Genomic DNA, 24,037 nt, shown 5'->3' on the forward strand with positions numbered 1-24,037 from the left:
TTAGGTTTTTCTGTCTATTAGTGTAACTTTGTCATTGTGAACTGGACTAGAGTTTTAACCATTTGTTAAACGGCAAGACATACTCATCGCAGTGCTGGTATGCTGCATTTCAACTGCAATCCTGCTTTTCGTAATCCATCCTGCTTTTCAACTCGGCTTCAAAGAGCTTTAGCCGTGAACTGCGGCAACCTTTATTAAATATTTTGATCTTGCTAAAGGTTCTTTATTACTCTGCATGCCCTGTCATAAAGTGGAGCCATTAAACCATTCATTTACTTCTCTTTTGTCTGCTTCCTGTAATTTTATCACTCTTTTCTAAGTTGACAGGGAGTAAACACACTATCTTTTGAATAAAATTTTGCTCGCTTGCACTACAGACATGAAAAACCCAGGCTACTCTTCCTTACGCTTAGGCTTGTAAAATGTGCCAGTGTGTCCAGTCTGCTTCTGATTACTTTTGGAAGCAGCCATTAGGAGGCAAAAGTGAACGTTATGAAAGTGACCCAGGTGGACAGCGGAGCAGATCAGTCCCACTTGTTTCTTCTGTATAAAATGTCCTAACTTTGGGATTGCATCCTTTATATCTATTTTCGTGAACAGTAACATACCAAGAGCACTATGGTAAAGCTTTATACATGGTGTGAGTGGTTTTCTTGTACCCAACAAATGGTTAAGGTGCATTTCTTAAGGGATCCTTATACTGCTTCCAATTGATTATTCTGTGCTTAACCCTTCAATGTCAATTGTGAATTTGTGATGTCCAACATGTGCAGGTTCTTGTGTGTTTTGAGCTGTGTATTCATAGCAAAAGCAGTGCAAAAATAATTGCAACACGAGACAGAGAAGTACACCGAACAGAGCTATGTACATTTATGTGACCATATGAAAGTGGCGCTTGTAAAATCTCCGTGCTGCTGACATCAATTCTGTTCCAAATATATGAAAATGTACACCCATGAGCAAAAAGTATACGAACCACAGGGTCACCAAAAAAAATGGAATTTCTTCGTAATTAATGTGCATAAACTGAAATTAATGAGTACGCTGGAAAGTTTGCAATGCCAATTTTGGGCTGCAGTCCTCAATTTCAAGTTGCATTCACAGACACAAAAATAATCGGCTTTATTGTGCAATCCCTGGTCCGTATACTTTTGCTCACGGGTGTATGTCACTTATGATACAGCTTATAGTGTAGGGCTTGATATATGAGGTTTTCCGAACCATCAGTGGGCCTATAGTAAGCTTTATTAAATTATTACTCCACACACAAAACATGTTTTGCATGCTGTAGTTAACACATATTGCCCACTTCACTTGCACAGAATGTGACACTGTTGACAGCATTGTTGCAGCGTAGGTCAGCATCATATAGTTTCCCCAACCTAGATGACCATTGTTGTAAAATCAATTTATTTATTTATTTATTTTACAATACTGCAGGCAGCTATGTTGCCCAAGCAGGAGAGGTTACACAAAGAACATTACTAAGAACTTTTAGAACAATGATACATCATGACATCAACAGCAGATGCAGATAGAGAAGTCCATAGCTCAACGGTGCTAGGAAAAAATGTTTTTTGAAAAAGCTTTGTCCTAGCAAAATTCGGATATACAAATGCCATGATTTAGCTGTGACAATTGTTTGGTAAAGCAGGCAAGTATTCATTTTGTTCCAGACCTGTTTTACAATGATATATCAAATTAAAGAAACTTTAGCTTCTCTCTGCCACCGTACTTGCAATGGTTGGAGTTCAAGGAACCACACCTTATTGGAAACTGACAATGTACGTTGGTAATTCAATAAAATGAGCCTAGGTGCAAGACGCATGTGCTAAATCCTCGCAATATCTTTAGAATAACACAGATACCACATGGTAGCGTACTCAAGGAATGGGTGAGCTTCTTATATGCTTCAAGCTTAATATTACAGGGGTAACTTTTTAGCTTCTGTTTCAAAAAGCACAGTTTCTTATAAGTCTTTGCGCAGATGTTATTCATATGGAAATACCAGTTAAGTTTATTGGTAATTGTTATGCACAAGCAGGATAAATAAGTAACTGGCTTTATTTGCCTGTCACTGATATAAGTGTGAAAAAGAGTTTTTTTTTAGTTGTTATAGCCATGGACATGGTCTTACTAAAATTAATCTGCATTTCCTTACACTCACACCAGTCTGCGAGTTTACAAAGATTAATATTCAGTAGCACCTGGGACAGCATTCTTGTTAACAAAAGAGTAAATAATAAAATCATCAGCAAACAACTTCACCATTATACAGTCATCGGTACCATTAGCAACTCAGATTCACAGCTTGCCATTCTCATCACACTTGTGACGACAATGGCGAGCAAGTTCAGCAAATTTTGCTAGTGCACAATGAAATAATACAGAATGAAAAAGTACAAAGTCATAAGAAAGGTATTCACATGATGAGCTCTGACTTCAAATGGTTATTTTTATGTAGCAATATGGTGGGGGTTGCTGGAAATGTGTTTTGATTTGAAGTCATGTGCTTGTCCTGTTAGTGTACTTAAATATTTTTTCCCTGGTCTTTCCTTGCACTGTATAGTTTCATCTAGTGATGCTCTTAAGGGAGTTTTATCACTTTATTGCTAGATGACTTTCGAAAAAGACTACTTCCACTAATATGTGTCAAGATGGAAAGAATATGTTATTAACGATAGAGATTAATCATCATGTCAAGCGGAATCATCTACTTAACTAGCAGAAGTTTCTGTATAACCCTTCTAGGTGGCACAGTGTGGCCATTTTAAATGTGTCCCATGGAAGACGTAGGTTTCCATACTAAGTGTGCCTCACAGCGAATGATTATGCAACAGAGTGCACTGACACAGAATACTTCAGAAGAAATTTTGGACCAGTTTACTTATGTGGGTTCTCACATGCGCAGACTTATTCTACAACCTTTTTTTACAGCACGCAGTTATGTGCAAAGTCTTCTTTCTGTGTTGGTGTTGTAATTTATCATGCATCTTTCTCATTCCACATGCCCACTGTATTGGCCTACTTCATATATTTAATACCCATTGTTTTAAAGAAAATTCATCACAGCATGACATTATACTCTAAAGAACAATTGGACTCACCTATAATGAACTCGAGTATAATAATCTTTCAATTATGTTAACTAGATTTTGATTTGATGTGTAAATTTGAGACCCTAACCATTGAAATTATGTGCAGATGTAACAGCCGCTTTTCAAAGCATCATATTTATTGATGCAGCTATTTATTTATTCCTAATTGCTAGAAAACTGGGATGGAGGAAAATAAAATGAACATGCATGGAATTATAATAAAAGGTGCAAGGAATTTTTGCGGGAAATACAGAAAGGCTCATGTGGCTTAAGGTCATTTGCTCCATAGATACTGCGTCTCCTACCGCAGCTACTGGCACAGTTTCCTAGGTCCAGGCCATGTCCATCGCAAATTCTGATATTGCAATAGTGCATATGTGAAAAGAAGCCGCTGATGGTACACATATTAGGAAACAATTTTACAGCCAAGGAAGCATACAGCACGTTAGTGTGCATTAATGGAAGCATGACTAATTGCAGTGCAGGCTGCCTTATGAGTAGCCACACATGTGCAAGCACATATGCTACACATGGGCTGAAAAAAAATAGTGCGTCAAGAAGCAGTAGGGCATGCTTTCAGGTTTGCAAACCACAGGTGCTCGCACCACTCCACATCTTGCGATGTAGATGCCGAGTGATATGAGGTGATGTTGACAGACCCTAACAGCTCCTAGATACACAAGTTCGCATTTTTTTCCTTTACACTTGTGGAATGGTACATGAATCTCCTGAACAATCCAAGGAAGACAGGTGCATGCAGTGCAAAGTGGAGCAGCCTTTAGTCAGTTTTTTCAATAAAGAGATAGCTCATTGCAACCAGTTCCATTATGTTTGCTTTTCACATCTTTTCTCATAACTTCGGATATAACAAACGACTGACATAACTGTTTTTTGAAGAATTATTCTGTTTTTGTAAGTAGCCCAGACTGTAGTTTAAACATTTTTTCAGTATTGTGTAATCTTTAAGGATGGCTTAAAATAGAAAGAAAAGATGTCTGAAAAAATGCCAGTTTTTTTTTTATAGCCTTTCTTTGTTACACTTTTTTCTGTGCTCAAAAGAAAGCCTGCAATATTCAAGCTGGCTCTCCTACAGCGCAAGCTACTAACCCTTATATTTTCACCAAAAGTTGTTAAACATGTCCTTCACCACTTCTATTACCTTGAAGACTGTTGCCCGACACAAAAATAAACTTGTTGATTGTCTCATAGCAAAACCATGCTTTCCTATGCATTCAAAATTATGACTGCCTAGTGTCACTGGACGACACCATTTGTTAAACCTCTTGTTCCCAAATATAAACAAGAAACTGCTACTAATCTTCTGCATAGTGGCTATCTTTGCTCGTTAAAGAACTGCTTACAATGCTGAATTGCAAAAGTAGGGGGAAACCAGGCACATTTTTAGTACTGGAAAAGTGCTTTTTTTTAGTCAAACTTATTGCCAGAGCACAAAAGTCTTGTCTTTTTTAATAACAATAAAGAAAAAGAGCTTTCTACTGAATCATCATTATTTCTTTCTGTGTAGGAATTACTGTGGTTAATCATCCCATGACGGACACATCGTTCCTGCTGTCAAAGGACCAAATGTAACTCTTTCTTCTATTGCTTCCATTTTGTTAGACTGACATTTAGACTGACACTGAAAAGCATTTAGTGAAAGTATAATCCTAGTCTGTGTTTTGAAATTGAGCAATATTTTGGAGGGCATAGTGTTTAAACAGAAAAGTGTGCATAGCTGGAAGCAAATTTTAAATCTGATGTGATATTATTATTGCTATTGTTTTAGTGGCATTCTCCTGGCAGAGTTCAAAAGCAAAAACTGCTTGTATTTGCAAGCTGCTCAAACAAAAAGAGCCACAAATGTTTGTAGATAGGTTAGGTTTTAATGTTGGCTTTCAATGCCTGAACTTCGTACACAGGTGAAAATCCCATATTCTCCTGCATTCATATCTCGTGGCTTACAGCAATTTGCGAAAATCTAGTGTTTATTTGTGCATGGCAGAATGGGCAGGAACAGGTTCTTGTAGCACAAACTAGACATGTCTTATTTGAAACAATTCTCTGATATATACATGTAACCCACAGCCTCTCTGCATGTGCCATGCAGAAACCCTGGGTTGAGCTCCTACCAATGGCAGCATTTTTTCTTCATCTTTCATTTTGTTTTCCTAAAAATATAAAAATCACTAATTTAACACCCATCTATAATTATTTCGATAGTTCAGTTAAAGGAAGCATTTCATTTCCCCAATGCTTTCCTTGGCTTTATTGTCTGTTGCCTTGATGTGGCTACCCAACTAAGGACCCCAAACCAGCTGTGTAGCATATAGAGAAATGAATGTAATGAAAATTCATCTGGCATCACCTCAACTGATCAAGGTCTTTAGCTTTGAATTTATAAACCCCTTATAACACCCAGAACTGTACGGTTAAGATATCATTGCACCTGCATGCTCTACTTGCTGCTGTTCAAACTTGTTTAGAACCTTGTTAATTAAAAAGATCTAGTTATTATAATTGTTTAATGCGTCTATAGGCTGAATTTACAGACCTTAGATTTATAGTAGACAAACTCCATTGTGATAATCAGTTATTGTTTTAAGCAGTATCATTAAAAGTGACAGCACTGTACTCATATGCTGTGGGCCAGGTGCTCTGCCCGTTCTTTGTTAAAGTTTATGATATGCCAGAAATGGTGAGTTGATGATGAGCAAGATGTGTTATGAAGTCCTTCAGTAATCTTAATTTGCCACACTGCATAAGTTGGTTGCATGTGCAGATCTAGTAAGTGCACTGCACATTGTTACTTTCAGCTTACAAGGAACAGACGTGCTGATTGCCATCTTCATCATTGTTGCAATGTCATTTGTGCCAGCAAGTTTTGTACTATTCCTGGTCTATGAGCGCTACACCAAAGCCAAGCACCTGCAGATTGTCAGTGGTGTTAATCCTGTAGTGTACTGGCTCGCAAACTACTTCTGGGATATTGTGAGTGGATGTGTATTATCCTAACATTATGCCTCTTTTGTGTGTTGCATGTTAAACTAATCATAAGTAGGCAGTTTTAAGGTTGAATACTTCTACCTAAAGCAAAAGCACACCTGTATACAGTAGAGTCTCAGTTGTACAAATTTTCATATTATCCATAACAAATGATAGCTACGAACTAAAATGAATGTATAGAATCCTTATTTCTTAATTGTGACTACTTTCAGACAAATTTGTTATTGATTGCTTTCTGGACCGTTCTTCCCTTAGGTCAGTAAAGTGGAAAGTTGGGCTAGTTGGTGAGTAATCATCATACCTTGCTGGTGAAGCAGCGCACTGACACGGACACAGTGAAGACACACAAGAAAAGATGACACTCGCTGCAAGTGTCGTTTTTCTTGTGTGTCTTCACTGTGTCCGTATCAGTGCGCTGCTTCACCAGCAAGGTATGATGACTTCCCTTAGGTGTTGTTGAGGAGACCGCTGTAGAATGTGTAAAACTCTGCCCTTGTTTCTTCACCTACGTTGCTAGAACTCACTGCACACCACATTGAGCACTTTTTGCTCACTTTTCAGTGCAGTCAACGTCCGATTTCTCAGACTTCCTAGGGGCCGCGAAAATGTCAGAAAAATTTAGCAGTTAAAAAAAAAATGAATGCATGCATTTTACTGCCCCCAAGGGATGAAATCGCCACAAGTATGTCCAAAATAGCTCTGAAGGCCTGCCAGAACACTTATTAGGCATATCGGTGCTTGTACTGTGACAGGAGACGGCGGGTGCACGCTTGTATAATTAAAGAAATACTGTGTCCCATTACAAATGCCTCTTTCTACTCTTGGTATGCTTCACCGCGTAACACTCTATACTGAGGCAAAGCTGACTTTGGGGAGGATTACAAAGGCGGAGTCGGCACCATTGCTAAGAGCGGCGAATTGTCTTAATGAAAAACACGGCACTGAACAGCAAGAAGCTTGGTAGTTAACGTTGAAGTAGCTAGGCCTAGCGTTGCTGCACCAGCGGATCTACTTGCGACAGCGCCTGTTCGAGACAGTGAGATAATCAAAATGGCGGCGGTGGTGGCTTCGATCATTGCTGTTTTGGACCTGTGGCCATGGCAAGAAGTCCAGAAAATCGGACTGCAAAGGGTTTGTGGGTCAGAAATTTCAGACATTCTTGTACATTGACTCTATTGGGTACCATGGTGGTGTGCGAAGGCGTCCGAATTATCAGGCATGTCCGAAAAATCGAGCATCCGGAAAATCCATCATTGCCTGTACGCCAGGATTAATGGAAAACAAAGATTTTGAATGCTGACTTCACAACTGCACGCCACAACTGTACTCTCCTGACTGTGCGAGATCTTATCTTGTGGCATCTCAGAAATTCCAATCATCCAATTCATCCCAAAAGATTGTTCAAGTAATCCCAGAACAGAAGACTTTGCACTTGGTGCATTCTGGCTGGGAACTTTTCAAGATTTGTATCACCCCAAAATTCACATCAACTGTGATTGTATTGAGATTCTACTGTAGTAGCTTTTTGTAATTCTCTTACTAAGCCAGCCAACTTTGCGTATGACTCCAGACAGCAGGTTCTTTTTTAGAAGTGATGTTTTGTTGTACTCATTTGCCATGTTGCCATGGTTAACTTTGTCACTTGAAAATGTAAAACTTGTAGTTGATGTCCTTGTCCCTATCGCCAATATTGTCGAAGTGAAGTGCTTGCACTTGTGCTCTTATTTGAATGGGGAACAGGCCTGCGTGTCCTCTGGCCTAGAACATATTTCTAGTAAATTCAAGTCTGAGTTCACTTGCAAGAACTTTATCATATATAGCTGTTCTATTGCTGTAAATTGTAAATGCTGTTTGGCAAGCACTTTTCAACATAAATGTTCTATGCTTAGAAGTTTTGTACGCTGAGAAGAGCTCGTGAACTGCACTCATCATAGGCTAATAAATTCCGTTCTGTAAAGCTCTTTTATTTTTCATAGCTTAAGAACATGCAGAAATATCTAGCAAAGGTTTTTGAAGTGCTCTACTGGAGTTGAGATGTTTTTCTTGCTTAGTTCTTCAGGTTGCAGAAGTTAAAGGGCCTGCATATATGAACTACATTACAGTGAAAGCATGTAGTACTAACCGCAATTTTAAAGTGCTATATAGGTAGTATCTGGCTTATCGGTAAGTTAGTACCATAATTCAGTCAGCCAAGATACAAGTGATGCAGTGACTTCATTAATGATGCCATCATATCCTTGTTCTAGTGATTGTACCAAATGCATCAATAGATTTTGTAAGTTCTTGTGCCTAATGAATTTTTTCTTGCTCGTTACAGTGCAGCTATGTTGTTCCTGCAACATGCTGTGTTCTTATTCTGCTTATTTTCGACATTCCTGCATATACATCAGCAAAAAATTTTCCAGCTGTACTCTCATTGTTCCTCCTTTATGGGTAAGTGTCATAAGTATATCCATGACTGAAATACATAGATCTTTTCTGAAACGCACTATATATTGATGCATTTTACTCTCTTCAGGTGGTCAATAACACCAGTCATGTATCCCGTGTCTTTCGTATTCAAGGAGCCAAGTACAGCCTATATTTTTCTTATTGTGATCAACCTTTTTGTTGGGATCACATGTATTGTGACCAGCTTCTTGCTTGAAGTCTTCTCCTACGATGCCGTATGTTTTACTTCACTCCTTTAGCAAGAATGAGTTTTCCTGAAAATAATCATCCTTGCTTACCTTTTCTTCTTATTTAAAAATAAATCAGGGTGATAGATGTACTATCTGTCACAAAAGTTCCCAGGCCAGAACAATGATTGCTGGACTGCACAAGGCTGGGCCACATAACAGGATCATGATCGCTGGAATTTATTTGGTCTTTGTTTGTGGAGTCCTGTAAAAGCTCACGTCATCCTCGTGCTGATACTGGTTATTATAGCACTGCATACATCTTAAAAGTCGAAAGCTGAGCAAGTTGGTAAGGTTTCATAATTTTAAAGGCAGTCTTAAAGACACTTTCCTAGATAGTCATGTGTGTTGGCAGTACTGTCTGAAGTCATCAAAAGCTTTGTTAACGTTTTTCTCTCAGCGTGTAAAGTTTAAAAACAAAAAATTATATAGCCATGTCTCGGCTCAAGTTCTCCCTTAATTATGGGGTTTTACGGGCCAAAACCACTTTCTGATTATGAGGCACGCCGTAGAGGAGGACTCCGGTAATTTTGACCACAAGTTCTCCCTTAGCAAGTCATATTTGCATAAAATTGATGTAACCATTAGTAAGCAGATCATGCATCTAACAGAAGCATATTTCCATCTTTATTATAGTCACTTTCTCTGAACAGTGAACACTTGAAAATGTGCATCGAATCTTCTAGTTTGTGAAAGGTAGCAAAAGCACAGATGGTAAGAATAGAGTCATGTATATACATTATATTTATTCTCTGTCACACAGACTTGAGAAAGTGTGTAGTCAATACAATGTCAACTTTGTTTTTACTGCTGGCAGTAAGTTAGGAAGGATATGCACTGCTGTGCAGAGAAAGAAATAACAGTAAGAAAAAGAAGACTTGACAGATGTTAACTAAGACATGCCTACTAGTTTGTAGAATGCCACATTGGAGTAGTTTATAAAATTTCTTTTTGTTGTGGTCAGTCTTATAAAGGGCAGACAAGCCACTGTCTCAGAGATTCAACAAACAGATAATGGTCATTGAGCAGTGCTGTATTATAGCCTTTTGTTGCACTGTTATGAGCATGATTGTATTCCCAAGTTTGAATATAGTGAAGTTCTGTCACAACACAGGAATGAATAAGTGTGTCTTATGGGCAATACGTTGTGTATCAATAATTGTGGCAGCACTTGTATAATAAGCCAGCCTTTGATTATCTTCCATAATAAAGAATTGCGCTTGAACTGCTTTTGGTGAGTGAATATGTGGGTCCATGATTAATCAGTTGGCGCTGCCTTTGCTTGAGTATTCAGTTGGTTTTTGAGTGTTGTTCCTTCTTTGCCGCAATGATACATCTTAGTTGATAGTCAGCACTTTGTGTTTTCCTTTTTGTCCCTTTTTTGTCTGTTTTTTTACACCTGCTTTTAAAATTAGGGCAATTATGTGGCTTTGCCTGGCCTAGTTGCAAGTGCTATCGCCTGAAAACTTTTTTTGACAGATCGTACATACAAATTGTGTACACAGAACTGGAAAAATGGCTGTAAATTTTATAAGTGCAGTTTGTAATCTGTGCCTACATTTTCTTTGCATTTGTATGTATGAAAAGCTTGTTTACACCAGTTGTTGATTCAGTTAGTTGCCTAGTATAGCATGTGAGTTGTTCCTGCTAGTATTCTTTTGCAAAATTCTTTTTACATTTTGTGTGTCTTGATACCAGAATCTCAGTATGCGTGTGTGTGTGTGTGTGTGCGTGTGCGTGTGCGCGCGTGTGTGTGTGTGTGTGTGTGTGTGTGTGTGTGTGTGTGTGTGTGTGTGTGTGTGTGTGTGTGTGTGTGTGTGTGTGTATATATATATACGTTTTCTTTTTCAGTATCTTGGTGAAGTTCATCACTTACTCAAGGCCATTTTTCTCATGTTTCCTAATTACTGTCTCGGAAGAGGACTTATGGACATTGCTTTTAATGAATACCAGAACTTCTTCCTGTTTAAGACAGGTGACTTAGTTTCTTTACTGTTATAGGTTATCTCCTAAAGGGCTTAAAATTTACTACATTCGGCCTGTTTTATTCTGACAGTCTGCATGCACTGCTGTTTCGAACTGCACATGTAGAACTACCTGCAGAGAGTGGTGGCAACAGGCACATATTCAAAGGGGCCCCTCCCCCAAAATGAAACTCTTCGCCCATTTTCGTGAGCGTGATGCATCCATTTCTCTCCTGCAAGAGGTACACACCTGCTCACGTATTGTCGTAAACATATATCATACATATATGTCATACATATATCTACATATGGTCATAAGCAGGTATAAACGTTATCACTAAAGTAGTCTCTGCCACTCAGGCAAGAGAGTCTAGTGTCAGTTTCTCGGTTTCTTTTTCCCCTCGATACAAGCAGGGAAATTTGGTTTTGGATCCACATAGAGCGACCGACTTCAGAGTGAACTGCGAAGTGCCACGGGTGCACAGTCGGCACACAGAAATATGGGGCCAATTATTTTTCCACTTTTGTAGAGGAGCTACCAAGGCGTGGCACCTTAAGTCTGCGAAGCCCACCTTTTAATTTTAGATCAAAGATATATAAGAATGGCGCATGTCCCTATGCTAAAAGGGGAGTTGTAGATTTAGAAGGCAGAATGGCAGGCCATGCAAGGCGAAAAGCTTCTCTGCTACTCGACAGATGCTCTAGTTGAATGGGACAGAATTCTTCCCAAAAGTTCCCATGCACCTCAAATTATTTACAACGGTCAACGAGAGTAAAGACCTATTTGTGGAACATGACGGCTTAAAAGGGGCTTAATAGGCTTGATCTTGTGTCCATTCACTGTGTGCCTGCCAGCGTCAACGAAGTTATCTTTGTGTTTATAAAGCAGCCCCGGCGTTTGAAAATCACAGTGTAAAACAAATTTTGGATCCCGGGACAAAACAACACCATTTAAAAGAAAAAGGAACTGTATAATAAAGGCCGTGCCATTATTACGGTCATACTGTTAAAAGCACTGAAGTAGGACACAGTTTGGTGTAGCATAATCATCATGCCGTCTTCTCATTGAATAATCTTATGCCTCCTAAATCTGCAAACATATAGTTTGTCACATTGCTGAATAAAATGCTATAATTGAGCTTGAACTTTCACTTATGGCTATTGTTGAGTCATGTTGCTGCATTTTTCCCCCAACCTGTTGGACATTTTACATTTGTTTGGTGCCTTAAAAATGAAGCTATTTACAGAAAGACAGACCACAGTTGAAAATAATTATTCAATCCATACTAATCAGCTAGACATCATTGACGTCATAATATATAAAAGCACATCAAACATACAAGTCATTAATATACAGTTAAATTAATTAGTTAATTAATTATTTGGAGATAAATTTCTTCGGATTGAATCAGTAGAGGCTGGGGCCCCCTCCAAAAAAAAATCCTGGCTATATGCTTGGGTGCCAAAAATTTGCATGCTCCCTACCCACCAGATTATAGGGGCTAGCTTGGTACCTGGCACGGCAAAGAGGAGTCACTTCTGTGTACTAATGTAGCTATCAATGTCACAGCAGGTACATGAACACAGCCTTATAAAGCTACAATAGGTGGAAGTTGTTAGGGTACTGGAGGGATACGAGTGTGGCTAAAAAGGTTAGGCACAAGTTATGCATGTGTCCTAAGAGCCAACAACAAACTTCTTTAATTTTGCTTCCTTTGTTGGCTAGCACATTGGAAGGGTACCCTCTCCTCATCACCTATCCTGCTCATTGTGCAATAACTATTCTGTGATAATGAAAGATACCCACTATGGTGGCTTAATGGCTGTGATGTTCTGCTGCTGAGCATGTGGTTGTGGTTTGGCCACAACAGGCACATTTAAATGGGGCAGAGGGCAAAAATGCTTGTGTGCTTAGATGTAGATGCACATTAAATAACCCCAGGCGGTTAAAATTAGTCTGGAGTCTTGGCTTCTCTCATAGCCACAGTGTTGCTTTAGGACATTGAACCCCATGAATTTATAAATAATGAAAAAGGGCTACATTCACCATCTTCACTGTGGCCTCTAATGGCAATATTATATGGGCTTAAAAAGGGCAGTGCTAAGTTAGAGATGGCCAGCGTGCACTTTTTAATGACAGGCATTGATTATTGTGGGCACTGAAACATGCAAACATGTTAAGTGAATGAAGTAAACATTTCTAGAACTGTTTGCCCCTGTTTACAACAGACTTTCATTATTCTATTGAAATTGCCTGGACAGGTCATCTTTCTTTTCTTTTAAAGCAGGGGGGGAGGGGGCACTTATCAGTGGACAGTTGTTGTATGCTTTAAATAGCCACTTAAGCAAAACACTGAATTGATAAATTATTCTTTCAAGACTCTATTTCCATTGATTTCTTGGAAAGTGGTTGATTACTAGAAGAGAAAATGAAGGAATTTTTTTTGCAGATACCCTACTGCTGATATATGCATGTGATGTTAAGGATTTGAAAGTGTTTTAGTTCTTGCAGCTCAGTAAAAGTTCCTGCAACTGGCTTAACCCAGTCTTTTGCTTTCTTAGAATACATTGTAGTCCATCTTTAGACATAAGAAATTAGGCCGGCCCATGCAGACGTCTTTAACATTCCTGACATCATGGTGAGCTTAAGGACGCGGCAGCACCACCCATCTTTAGAGATTGCCTTTTTTTCTGGCTTACCACCCTTCCTGTAATGGTAAGAGTGGCTTTTTTGATATTGTAGGAGCGTAATTTACTGATGCAGCTCAAATTATTTTTTTGCCTTAGTGTCCCTCTAAGAGTTTTGTGATGCTTTTCACTTGTAGTGCATTTCATCGAGTTGTCATAGTTACTCATTATATCTTCATCTGGTCATTCTCATAAAATTAGAGAGGATTGTCATTTTCTTGGCAGTGTCATGAGGCTTAATGCTGTGCTTAATGATCAGTGGTTATACCATTGAATTGTAGCAGCTGATTTCAATTAGTGTTCCCTATATATTCATATGCCGTTATGACACAATAGATAATAAAGTTATAATGCTGATCTCTTTCAATCAAAAATCACTTCTTCGTGAACTATTGCTCGACTGCTAAACACATGGAATTTTTGCATGATACAAGGTTACATAAATATTGTCGCGCTATGATAAGGATCTCTGCCAAGTTTGTCCAACTGGCTGCAAAAATGTAACATGCTCACTGTCACATGTAATCGATTGGAAGAAAGCTAGATGCTTGCTTTAAACTGTACATTGTGTTCATTACTGAGGTTGAATATAACTTTTAACTAAATTAATCACCATCTTTAATCGACTGATAGAATGTATTGACTTGCATGCACAGTATCGAAACAGTCGCTCTTACTGTTAAGTCTTCAGTGTTGCAAAGAATGTATTTTCATCATTATATGATAATAATGCCCTTAATTAAAATAATTGTTGGTGTGTTAGTATGTTGGTTATTGAAATGCGGAAACTACCTGCAGACAGAATTTTAGGAAACCACAGTTGCCTCATTTGGCTTGCGTGACTTCAACAGACTAACGTATTAAATAGAGGAATAAAAAATTTAGCCTTATGTGACTGCTACAAAAGTTTATTAGGAAATTTCCAGTCCTGCTACTTGTGTGTCACGCATTTTATAAAGAAATGCTGGAAAAATACATGGCAGAGCTTATTAGCTGAGTTGTGGGCAGGATAATCAGCTTACAGGTAACCAGTAACCAGGGCAAACAAAAGTGCTTCTCTTTGTGAAGCATTGATTAGGGTATTTAAGCTTAACAGAATTTTATTACCATTGCTGATGTGGTCTCCTGTCAGCTTTACACCTAGCTACACTCTAAATCAAATCAAATCAAATCAAATCAAATCTATCTTATTTTCCAGTAAAAGAAACAGAAACTGGATGGTCATTTTGGGCTAAAAGCTACGAGAGTAGCTTGACGGGGCCCAAAAGATCTTACATGGCAACATCACCTTGGCACACGATCAAACACTGTAGTAGACATATACATATATGTGAGGCAAAAAATATAATAGTCATGATTGCATTATAAATAACTATGTCATAGTGCACCGTAGTAATGACAGCAAAATTCATATATGCAGGAGAAAACAAAAAGAAAAGAAAGACAATAGAAACGGAATGTTATCACTGAAACAACATATCATAACTGAACAAAACATTGTCTGAGTTGCTTCCTATTGTAACCTACAATATCTACATATTTGTTGAGAATAAATGGCAAGTTGCAGGCTAGCGATTGGTGTTTTTAGCAGTATGTACGGAAATGTGGGCTAATCCATTTGTCAGATTTCCTCGTGTTTATTTTAGGCTCACGGTGTTCTAAGCATGCTAGGTGTTCAATGACGTTCTTTACTAATGTGTCAGAAAATTGCATCACATATAATAAACGGTATGTGCAAAGCTGATCTACTCTGACGATATTAAATAAATGGCAGAGCATATTTATTTGGCAGGTGCTGCGCAGATCAACTAGGATGCACAAAGCTGAGATGCACTTATGTTATGCGCTTAGACTCTGATAAAGCACCCTACTGTTGTTTTGTATTTTCCTAAACGCACAAAACGTCAGCAGTTGCTCATGTTCTGGCACCGTCACAGCATGTGTGGCATGCAGAATATGCGCAGCCTGCCAGGCAGGTGGTGCATGGTGGTGCAGTGTTGTATCCCCGTAATAGCTCATGAGGCCTACATAATTCTGTGGGTAAAATACTGTTTGCAGGTCGATATGACCGGATGAGGTCACCGTTTGCATGGGATCTAGTGACGAGGAATCTTTTTGCCATGGCACTATCAGGAATGCTCTTCTTGGTGCTCACACTGCTTCTAGAGTTCAACTTTTTTTTGAAGCCAAAGTGAGTGAAAACTATTCTCTTCTTAGCCTTGTATGTGAAAATACCCTTTGTGTATGTCTGTGTGTATATGTGTATGTGTAGGGAGGTTACAGTGCTAAAGTAAAATGTATATTGATGATCTCTAATCTTCACATATAATATATAGTATATGTTAGCAGTGAAAGTGATATCCCCAGAAGTATTCAACAGAGGAAATGGTCCTTGGATTATTTATTCCAAGTTTAACTTGTTTAGTATAACATATCAATGTCATTACAGAACAAATTTAAACAAAATGTGTTGCTATATATAAATGTTTTGGCTGTGGTACATTAATGACAAGCCAGCAGTGAAAAAAAATATTGAAGCATGATTTCTTGTAAAAGTTTATTCAGTAGCAGTCAGCAGTAATTTATTACAACTTACTGTTAATTATAGCTATATGTACAATCGACCGATTGTTTAACAATATCACGCGAGCCTCGACTGGCTGGCTGGCTGGTGAGCACCTTCCAAGGGCAGAAACCAACAAGATCAGCAAGATCTTGCTGATCTCATCGCTTCACGCCATTGGAAGGCGCAGACCAACCAGCGAGTAAATGCTCGTGTGGTACTGTTAAAGAATCAGTCAACTGTACATTCAATGAATACCCAGCAGTTATGTAGTCAAAAAGCTATTTTAAAGTGAGGGGGATGCTGCATCAGCTAAGACAACCTCTCCCAATGATTGATTTTCTTTCCTTCCTTCGTGCCTCCTCTTCTCGTTTTTCATTATTCACGGTACGACCGTAATAGTGTTGACATGCAACTGACTCGGCCGAGTTGAAGAAGACGAATGAGACAGCCTCCGAATGGATTTAAAACTTAACAAAGCTCTTTATAGGGATAGAAAAGCATGACTTCTCGTAAATTCAGAAGTGCGCCTCATCTTCTGATGCTGTTATTAGTAGAATCATGCTGCGTTTTATTGCAATGGGCATGCATTGAGCATTCTATATGTGGACACATCCAGGCATGTATGTTTTAGACCACAGGTATGCAGAGCAACTTTCTTCTGTTTCTTTTTTATTTCTGGGGAAAAGGGGATCTTGGCTCTGTGGCAGCACACAGCTGGCTGAGAGCCCCTTTTTATACAGATTACTTCGCACATGCATTTATGTTTTCTTTTTGTTTTCTGAGTTGGTTACACTGCTTGTGTGTCTAAGAGCATTATCAAAATTGATAGCTTAATTTGAGCACTGTGGACTGGTTTGGCCAGGCTGTAAATGCTTAATGCTCTGGAGCTGGATACCTGCTGCGGTAGTTTTGTGGCTATGGCATTGCGTTGCTGAGCTCAAAGTTGCGTGTGCAATCCCAACCGTGGCAGTCACATGCTGATGGGGGCGAAATTCAAAAATACTTGCGTACTTAGATTTAAGTTCTACGTTAAAGGACCCCACGTGGTCAAAATTAATCAGGAGTCCCCCACTACGGCATGCATCATTATGATATCACGGTTTTGTCATGTAAAACTTGAGAATCAAGCTAATTAGCTATGGAGTTAGAGGGTCTTTGCAGCCGGATGGTTGCTGACAATTACAAATGCACTCTAAAGGGAGTCATTTCTTCCGTTTTCTTTAAGTTGTCATTTAGTATGGGCATTGGAGCTCTTTGGTCCCTGTACTAGACAGAAAACCACACAGTGATGTCCAAGCAGTTAGCACATTGCCACAGCTTCCACGGTGGTGCAGTGAGATCTATCTAGCTGATGGGGTTCCATGCAGGACACAGATAGGAACCTCTATGCTATTAGTATTTGTGCATATAAGCATGACATCAGTGTAACTAAACATGATGGCCAGCAGTTGCCAGTGATGTGCACTGAGCCACTTTGCTTTCAGTGCCACCACAATATTTTTTATTGTTGGGTGCCTCATCAGCATGTATGCACAGTGCTGGCCACTCATCTTTTTTGCAATTTTTTAGCAAATAAGTTCTGCAGAAATCTACAAGATGGATGAAGCTTTATGCATAGGGAAGATTGTCATCCTCCTCAAAGTGGCATGAAGCTTCCCAGTGACTGCAATGACATCCACTGCAAGGATATGGATATATCTGTGATATGCTAAATTCGACCAGTGGACATCGCTCAAAATTTTATTTTGCATGGTTTGCCACCAAAATTAAAAATAATGGTGCGTAACCGAGATAGAATACACTATGCTGGATGTTTAGCATGTACCAAAGTATGCACAGCAAAAATTTCGAAGGAAACTCACGGTAACAAGACACATAAAATCAAGAAAGGCCCATTTTTTAGCCTCTTGTTCAAAAGCCAAGTATGGCATCTTTTGTTTGTGTTGTGCACTTGCACAGACAAATGAGTTTATTTCATTTCCATTAAAGAAGTTGTATAATGTAGGTTTAAAACTATGAAAGTATGGGAAATATTATAAATATTTAAGAGTGCCTCAATTTTGGAACATCGTGCACTTTTGTAAGCTACATTCTCCACCTTGCTTCAGTTAAGTTTTTGTCATGCTGAAACAGAGGTTTGCACTAAAAAAGGTAAGCTATATTCCAATCTGTAAAAGCTTTATTTAAAGTCATAAAAATTTTGTTGAAATCAAGAAACCCCCTCTGACGGTTTTTATCTGGACACACCCAGTAGTCACATGGTTAAGAATGTGTGCCAGCCATTTTTGTGCTTAGTCATAAGAGCTCTATGATGTTTTGTGCATTACACATACATTTGTTTATGGATTACAGAAAGGTAATTGTTCCCGAGGCTCTTAATGTTGCTGAAGATGAGGATGTCCAGAATGAAAGAAGACGTGTTCTTAGTGGTCAGACAGATTCTGCAGCACTCTGCCTTGTGAACCTGACAAAGGTAACTTTGTGCAGTCCTATAAAGAAATTTTTTCTGTGATTGGTATATTTAGAAAGTATTTAACAGCTTTATCTTTGTGTGTGCTTTGTGTACGTGTGTATGCAGATATACCACACTAGGAAACTGGGCAAGCACTTGGCTGTTGACCGGCTGTGTCTGAGGATTCCAAAGGGGGAGGTACCATTCGCTTATTTTATTTATTTAGTGTGGCCAAATGATAAACTGCATTATACAGCCTTTATTAGTGACTGTGCAAGCACATTAACTAGTTTGTGTGAGATTTCCTGCAGTTGAATTCGGTCTGTATCACACATATTCTGTAAACTTAACATCACATAAAACTCATGAAACCTCAAAATCTCATGAAACCAGGGCTAGTTCTAGAGGTGAGCAACCTGTGCTACACCGGTAGCTCTGCCTTATTCACTCTTAGCTATGTAATCTGTGGCAAGACTTGCACATGTAAGTTGCAAATTCTTGTCACAGTGTGGTATTATTCTTTTATACCACAACAGTGCACAAAAGACTAGAGGATATAAGAGAAAAGGCACTGAACCATCATTCTTTCTCTCCATATCCTTAAGAATCTTGTGTTTGCTGCTCCAACCTAAGATAAATCACCACCAACTAGCCTGTAATGTGGATTCTCTTTAAAAGATGTGACCATTGCTATGCCTGCAAGTCCTTATACCTAGGTCTCAATCAAAGCAGTTGCAAATTGTTCATAAGATACTGATCTTCTTTTTGTACTTCCATGTCATTTCCATGTGATTGGCATCATATCGGTTTTTTTACTTCTATTTTGATATGGAGAAAGCAAAAATAAAAGCAATTCAAGATGTTTAACTGCCTGATCAGCATGCCTATGTATGGTGGGGTGCAGCTCTTTTGTGCAATTACTGGGCAAACAATCTTTTTTTATGTCATGATTTGCCCCGCAGGGGCGTCTGCATGAGTAGGCATTTGGTGTGTTGCATCACCACAAACCCAAGCACATGGGTGTCAGACTCTCCTGTGTTTAATTGTGCGTGACTTAGCCATGTTCAGGGAAAAGGGGGTCCTAAGGGTTGAGCCAATGCTGAGTGTTTGGACCTTTAAGGTTGCATGGCAGAGGCAACACACCCCTTTGGCCTCGGTTTCACATAGACGGCACCCCTGGACTGACCCATCCGGGAGATGGTAGTTGCCTTTTCCTGTCCTTCTCCTTAATCTTCGTCTGTCTTTCTCAGTTTTCATCTCTCCTGTCTTCTCTTCGCTTCGTTTTTCTTCCAATTTTCCAGGCAGCAAGGGTGAACCTGGTGTAGTTTATCCAACCTTAGGTCTATTAGGTTATAGTAGCTATGTACAGCTGGCATCTGCGTTTTCTTCTGGTCTCGTAGTGTCCCCTTGTTGGGCTCTGTGATGGTGGGCGGCTGGCATAGTTATCAAAATCAAATGAATTGATTGTGGCTTTAAGGACCTTTCCCCGGCTGCCTGATTGACCTCTTTTGAAAAGAGAGCGCACTGAAGAAACTCTTCAAGCTTTTTGTCCAACACAAAGAATCCTTCCCTTGCTATCACATTTTACATAGTCAGTGCCTGAAAAAGACATTCAGAACCCTTTCTTCTTTCACCGCTGTGAAAGTTCTCACGGCTTCACTGGGTCCCAGATACGAAGTCACTAAAATAGCTAGCGGCAACCCGCTGCTTGAGGTATGCAACAAGCTCCAACATGAAAAGGTTTCAAATCGCGCCAAGCTCCAACATGAAAAGATTTCAAATCTTGTGGCTTTTGGTGACGTTGAAATCACGGTAACCCTACATCGCCCAATGAACACATCCAGAGGGGTGATATCGGATGAAAATTTCTTGTATCTGAGTGAAAAGGAACTACTTGAGGGGTGGAAGGAGCAGAAAGTTACCAAAGTGCAAAGAATAATGATCAAATGTGACAGCAAAGAAATTGCTACAAAACATCTGATTCTCACCTTGGCTACGAGTATACTGCTAGAATCTCTTGAACCAGGGTACGCAAAAACACAAGTTAGACCGTACATCCCAAATCCACGTAGATGTTTCATATGTCTAAGATTTGGCCATGGCTCGAAAAGTTGCCAAGGCCGGCTCACTTGCACAAAATGTGGTGAACAAGAGCACACTTCTGACAACTTCACTGGCATGCTCCACTGTGCGAACTGCTATGGTGGTCATGCCATATATTCCCGATCATGTCCTAGGTGGAAAAAAGAAAGATAGCATTACACTGAAAGTTAGAACAACTTGTTTCAAGTAGTTTGGAAACGTGTTTCATTCATTCATACCACAGAGTATGCTGTGTGGTACATAAGGGGGCAATGCCGCAGCAGACTCTGACATCTACCCGGCCCACAAAGAATGTTGCCGTGGCAAACAGCAGGCAGCCCTGCTTCGCCATGCTTGAAAGAGGGCCCATAGACCTCCGGGTTGTTGGGCAACAAGGCCTTGTCTGTCGACGTGACGCCTTCACAGCTCCCAACCACACCGCTCCCAAGAGTGAGCAGCCAGCACCTCACAAGAGACATTGGACATTACTCCTAGCCAGATGGCGCAGCCAGTGCCAAAGGACTGCCGTGAGTCTCAGGACTGTGACAAGATAAACTCTGCATTACGTGGCCCTGAAAAGGCCCTGTAAGCTAAGCTGTGTCAACCGAAACACACAGCCTAATTACCTTTCCTAATATGTATACACTGATATTACAGTGGAACGTCGGGGGATTTATCCACAACATTGGCAATGTTAAATTTACTCCAAGGGGGCTGTGTGCTCAGGAGACATATCTGAATTCAACACAAACAAACTTTCTCAGGCAATATGCTATTTTCTGCAAAGACAGCGACGGTGCTATTGCCTCGTCAGGTGGTGTGGCTATTATAGTTGATAAGGGTGTAGCCTGCCAGCAGTTAAAGCTCCAGACACCCCTTGAGGCAGTTGCCATCCGAGTGGTGCTGTTTGATAAGCTAGCCACCATCTCTTCTTTGTACATCCCTCCTAGTTATCAACTTTTTAAAACCGAATTTCAGAGCTTCGACAACAAACTTCCTGAGCCACACATAGCCATTGGTGATGTAAACACTCATAGCTCCCTATGGGGCAACTTCCGTTGCGATGCATGAGGGCGCCTAATAGAAAGTTTTCTGTTTCTTCAAGTGTAGGTTTACTTAATAAGAATGAACCAACGTACTATAGTGTTACTACACGCAAAACATACTCCTCTATAGACTTAAGCATAGTTTCGAGTACACTTATGCCATACCTGGAGCAAAGTGTTATTAGGGGTCCCATGGGAGTGATCACTTCCCAATAGTTCTGAATCAAACAATATGAGAGGTTTACTCCCCATACTTTCCCAGATGGAAAGTTGACTCAGCCATTTGGGAACTATATTGAGAGGTTACATACCTAAGCTGAGAAGACATTGCTGCTTTTAGTATAGATGACACTCTGACGTGATTTATTATTGACGCTCCTACAAAATGTATTAAACAAACTAACGGACTAGCTAATGAACATCACATCCCCTGGTGAAATGACAAATGTCAGAGTGCACGCAAAAATCAAAACAAAGCTTGGGGATTGCTTCATAATTCTCCAAGTGGCAAAAAGCTCATCAATATTAAATAAGTCACAGGGCAGAAGAACACATTGATGTACAAAAAGAGACTGTTTGAAAAAGTATATATCCCATATAAATTCTTACACAGATGAAACAAATGTGTAGAACAGGGTAAATAAATTAAAAGGCCAGCAGTCGCACCATCTGCCCTTGGTATATACACAAGGTGATACTCTGGAAGATCAGGCAGATTTTATTGGCAAACACTTTGAACAAATCTCCAGTGCATGACACTACACGGCAACTTTCGTGAGGTTCAAAGAATATGCTGAGCCACAGTGCCTTGAACGCACATGTCTGCGAAATGAGGCATACAATAATCCATTTAGTTCTAGCTGAACTTCATTCATCTCTCAATTGTTGCAACAGCTCGGCACCAAGTGGTGACCGTATCATGTATGAAATGATTAAGCATCTTCACCGTGAAGCACAAAAAACACTCCTTTCTCTTTTTAATGTGATGTAGGCTGCTGGGTGCATTCCATCTTCTTGGAAAGAAGTTATAGTAATCCCCATACTTAAACAGGGCAAGGACCTGTCCTTACCTAGCAGCTACAGACCTATAGCTTTGGCAAGCTGTTTGTGCAAGCTCTCTGAAAAGATGAGAAACTGGCACCTAATCTGTCTCCTGGAAAGCAACGGAATCCTAGATCTTCACCAGTGTGGCTTCTGAGAAAGTAGGTCAACAACAGACCACCTTGTCTACATTGAGGCAAATATTAGGGATGCATTCATACACAAACAGTTTTTCCTCTCTGTATTCCTTGATTTGGAAAAAGCGTATGACCTCGTGTGGTGCTTCAGTATTATCCGAGACCTTTCTGCCATGGGTGCCCGCGGCAATATGTTAAGTACAATCAAAAGTTTCCTTTCTAACCACACCTTTCGTGTAAGGGTTGGCCAGGCCTTGTCAAGGTCTCTTACCCAAGGAACTGTTCAATAAGGCGGTGTGCTTAGCTGTACACTGTTTATTGTGAAAATGAGTTTTCTGCGCACGGCTATCCCACAAACAATGTTCTACTTTGTATGTGTAGATGATGTGCAGATTGGTTTTAAATCATGCAACCTTTCTATCTGCTCAGCATGGCTCAGCATTTTCAGCATGGCCTAAATAAAGTGGCTAAATGGGCTGATGAAAATGGTTTTAGGTTGAGCCCACAGAATAGTACATACATCCTTTTCACAAATAAGAGAGGAATAGTACCAGACCCTGCTATTGAGCTCTGTAGTAGTACATTACCTGTAAGCACAGAGCACAAGTTTCTCGGCATCATATTGGACTCAAAACTGACATTCATTCTGCATATCAAATACTTGAAGACTAAATGCTTGAAAACAATTAACTCCTTAAAGCTTCTATCACGTTCAATGTGGGGCAGTGACAGGGAATGCCTTTTGAACTTGTGAGTCGACAAGCACCTATACGTCTTTACTATGGCGTGATAGTTATCAGTCAGCTGTATGCAGTGTTTAAAGATGTTGGATCCCGTTCACCATTTAGAAATCTGCCTAGCGACCGGGGCCTTCAGGACAAGCCCTGTACAAAGCTTTTATGTAGAAGCAAATGTGTGGTCACTCCAGCTTCAGAGGTCATATGCCAGTTTTACATGTCTTGAAAATAAATTAAAACTGTGACCATCCTTCCTATTCGGCCATAAACGATACCACATGTGCCACACTTTTTCATAACTGACCTACAGCGAAACAGCCCTTTTCACCAGGTGTGAGAAAGCTCAGTGAAGAAATCGGTACTCTACTACTTGAACATCACGTAATGACTCCAGCGAAGCTGCTACCACCGTGGCAGTGGTAGCTGGTTGAATGTGATATATTGTTTATTGAAGTCTCAAAACACGCCCCAGATGCACACATTCAAATGCACTTTTTAGAACTGAAGTCAAGTACTCTGGGCCCTGAATTTTACACGGACTCATC

The 24,037-nt window shown here is 39.8% G+C and overlaps 1 protein-coding gene across 1 annotated transcript in view; it reads left to right on the plus strand.

The window, feature by feature from the left end:
- LOC126547921 (ATP-binding cassette sub-family A member 2-like) overlaps positions 1-24,037 on the plus strand; it is a 292,596-nt gene that overhangs the window by 197,733 nt on the left and 70,826 nt on the right. The window contains exons 35-42 of the mRNA XM_050195975.3: positions 4,624-4,684; positions 5,912-6,086; positions 8,419-8,534; positions 8,620-8,767; positions 10,631-10,754; positions 15,490-15,622; positions 18,350-18,470; positions 18,576-18,647. Of these exons, the coding sequence (XP_050051932.1) occupies positions 4,624-4,684; positions 5,912-6,086; positions 8,419-8,534; positions 8,620-8,767; positions 10,631-10,754; positions 15,490-15,622; positions 18,350-18,470; positions 18,576-18,647 (950 nt within the window). The remainder of the gene's footprint in view (positions 1-4,623; positions 4,685-5,911; positions 6,087-8,418; positions 8,535-8,619; positions 8,768-10,630; positions 10,755-15,489; positions 15,623-18,349; positions 18,471-18,575; positions 18,648-24,037) is intronic.

The sequence above is a fragment of the Dermacentor andersoni genome, chromosome 1, assembly GCF_023375885.2.
Source record: "Dermacentor andersoni chromosome 1, qqDerAnde1_hic_scaffold, whole genome shotgun sequence".
Lineage (NCBI taxonomy): Eukaryota > Metazoa > Arthropoda > Arachnida > Ixodida > Ixodidae > Dermacentor > Dermacentor andersoni.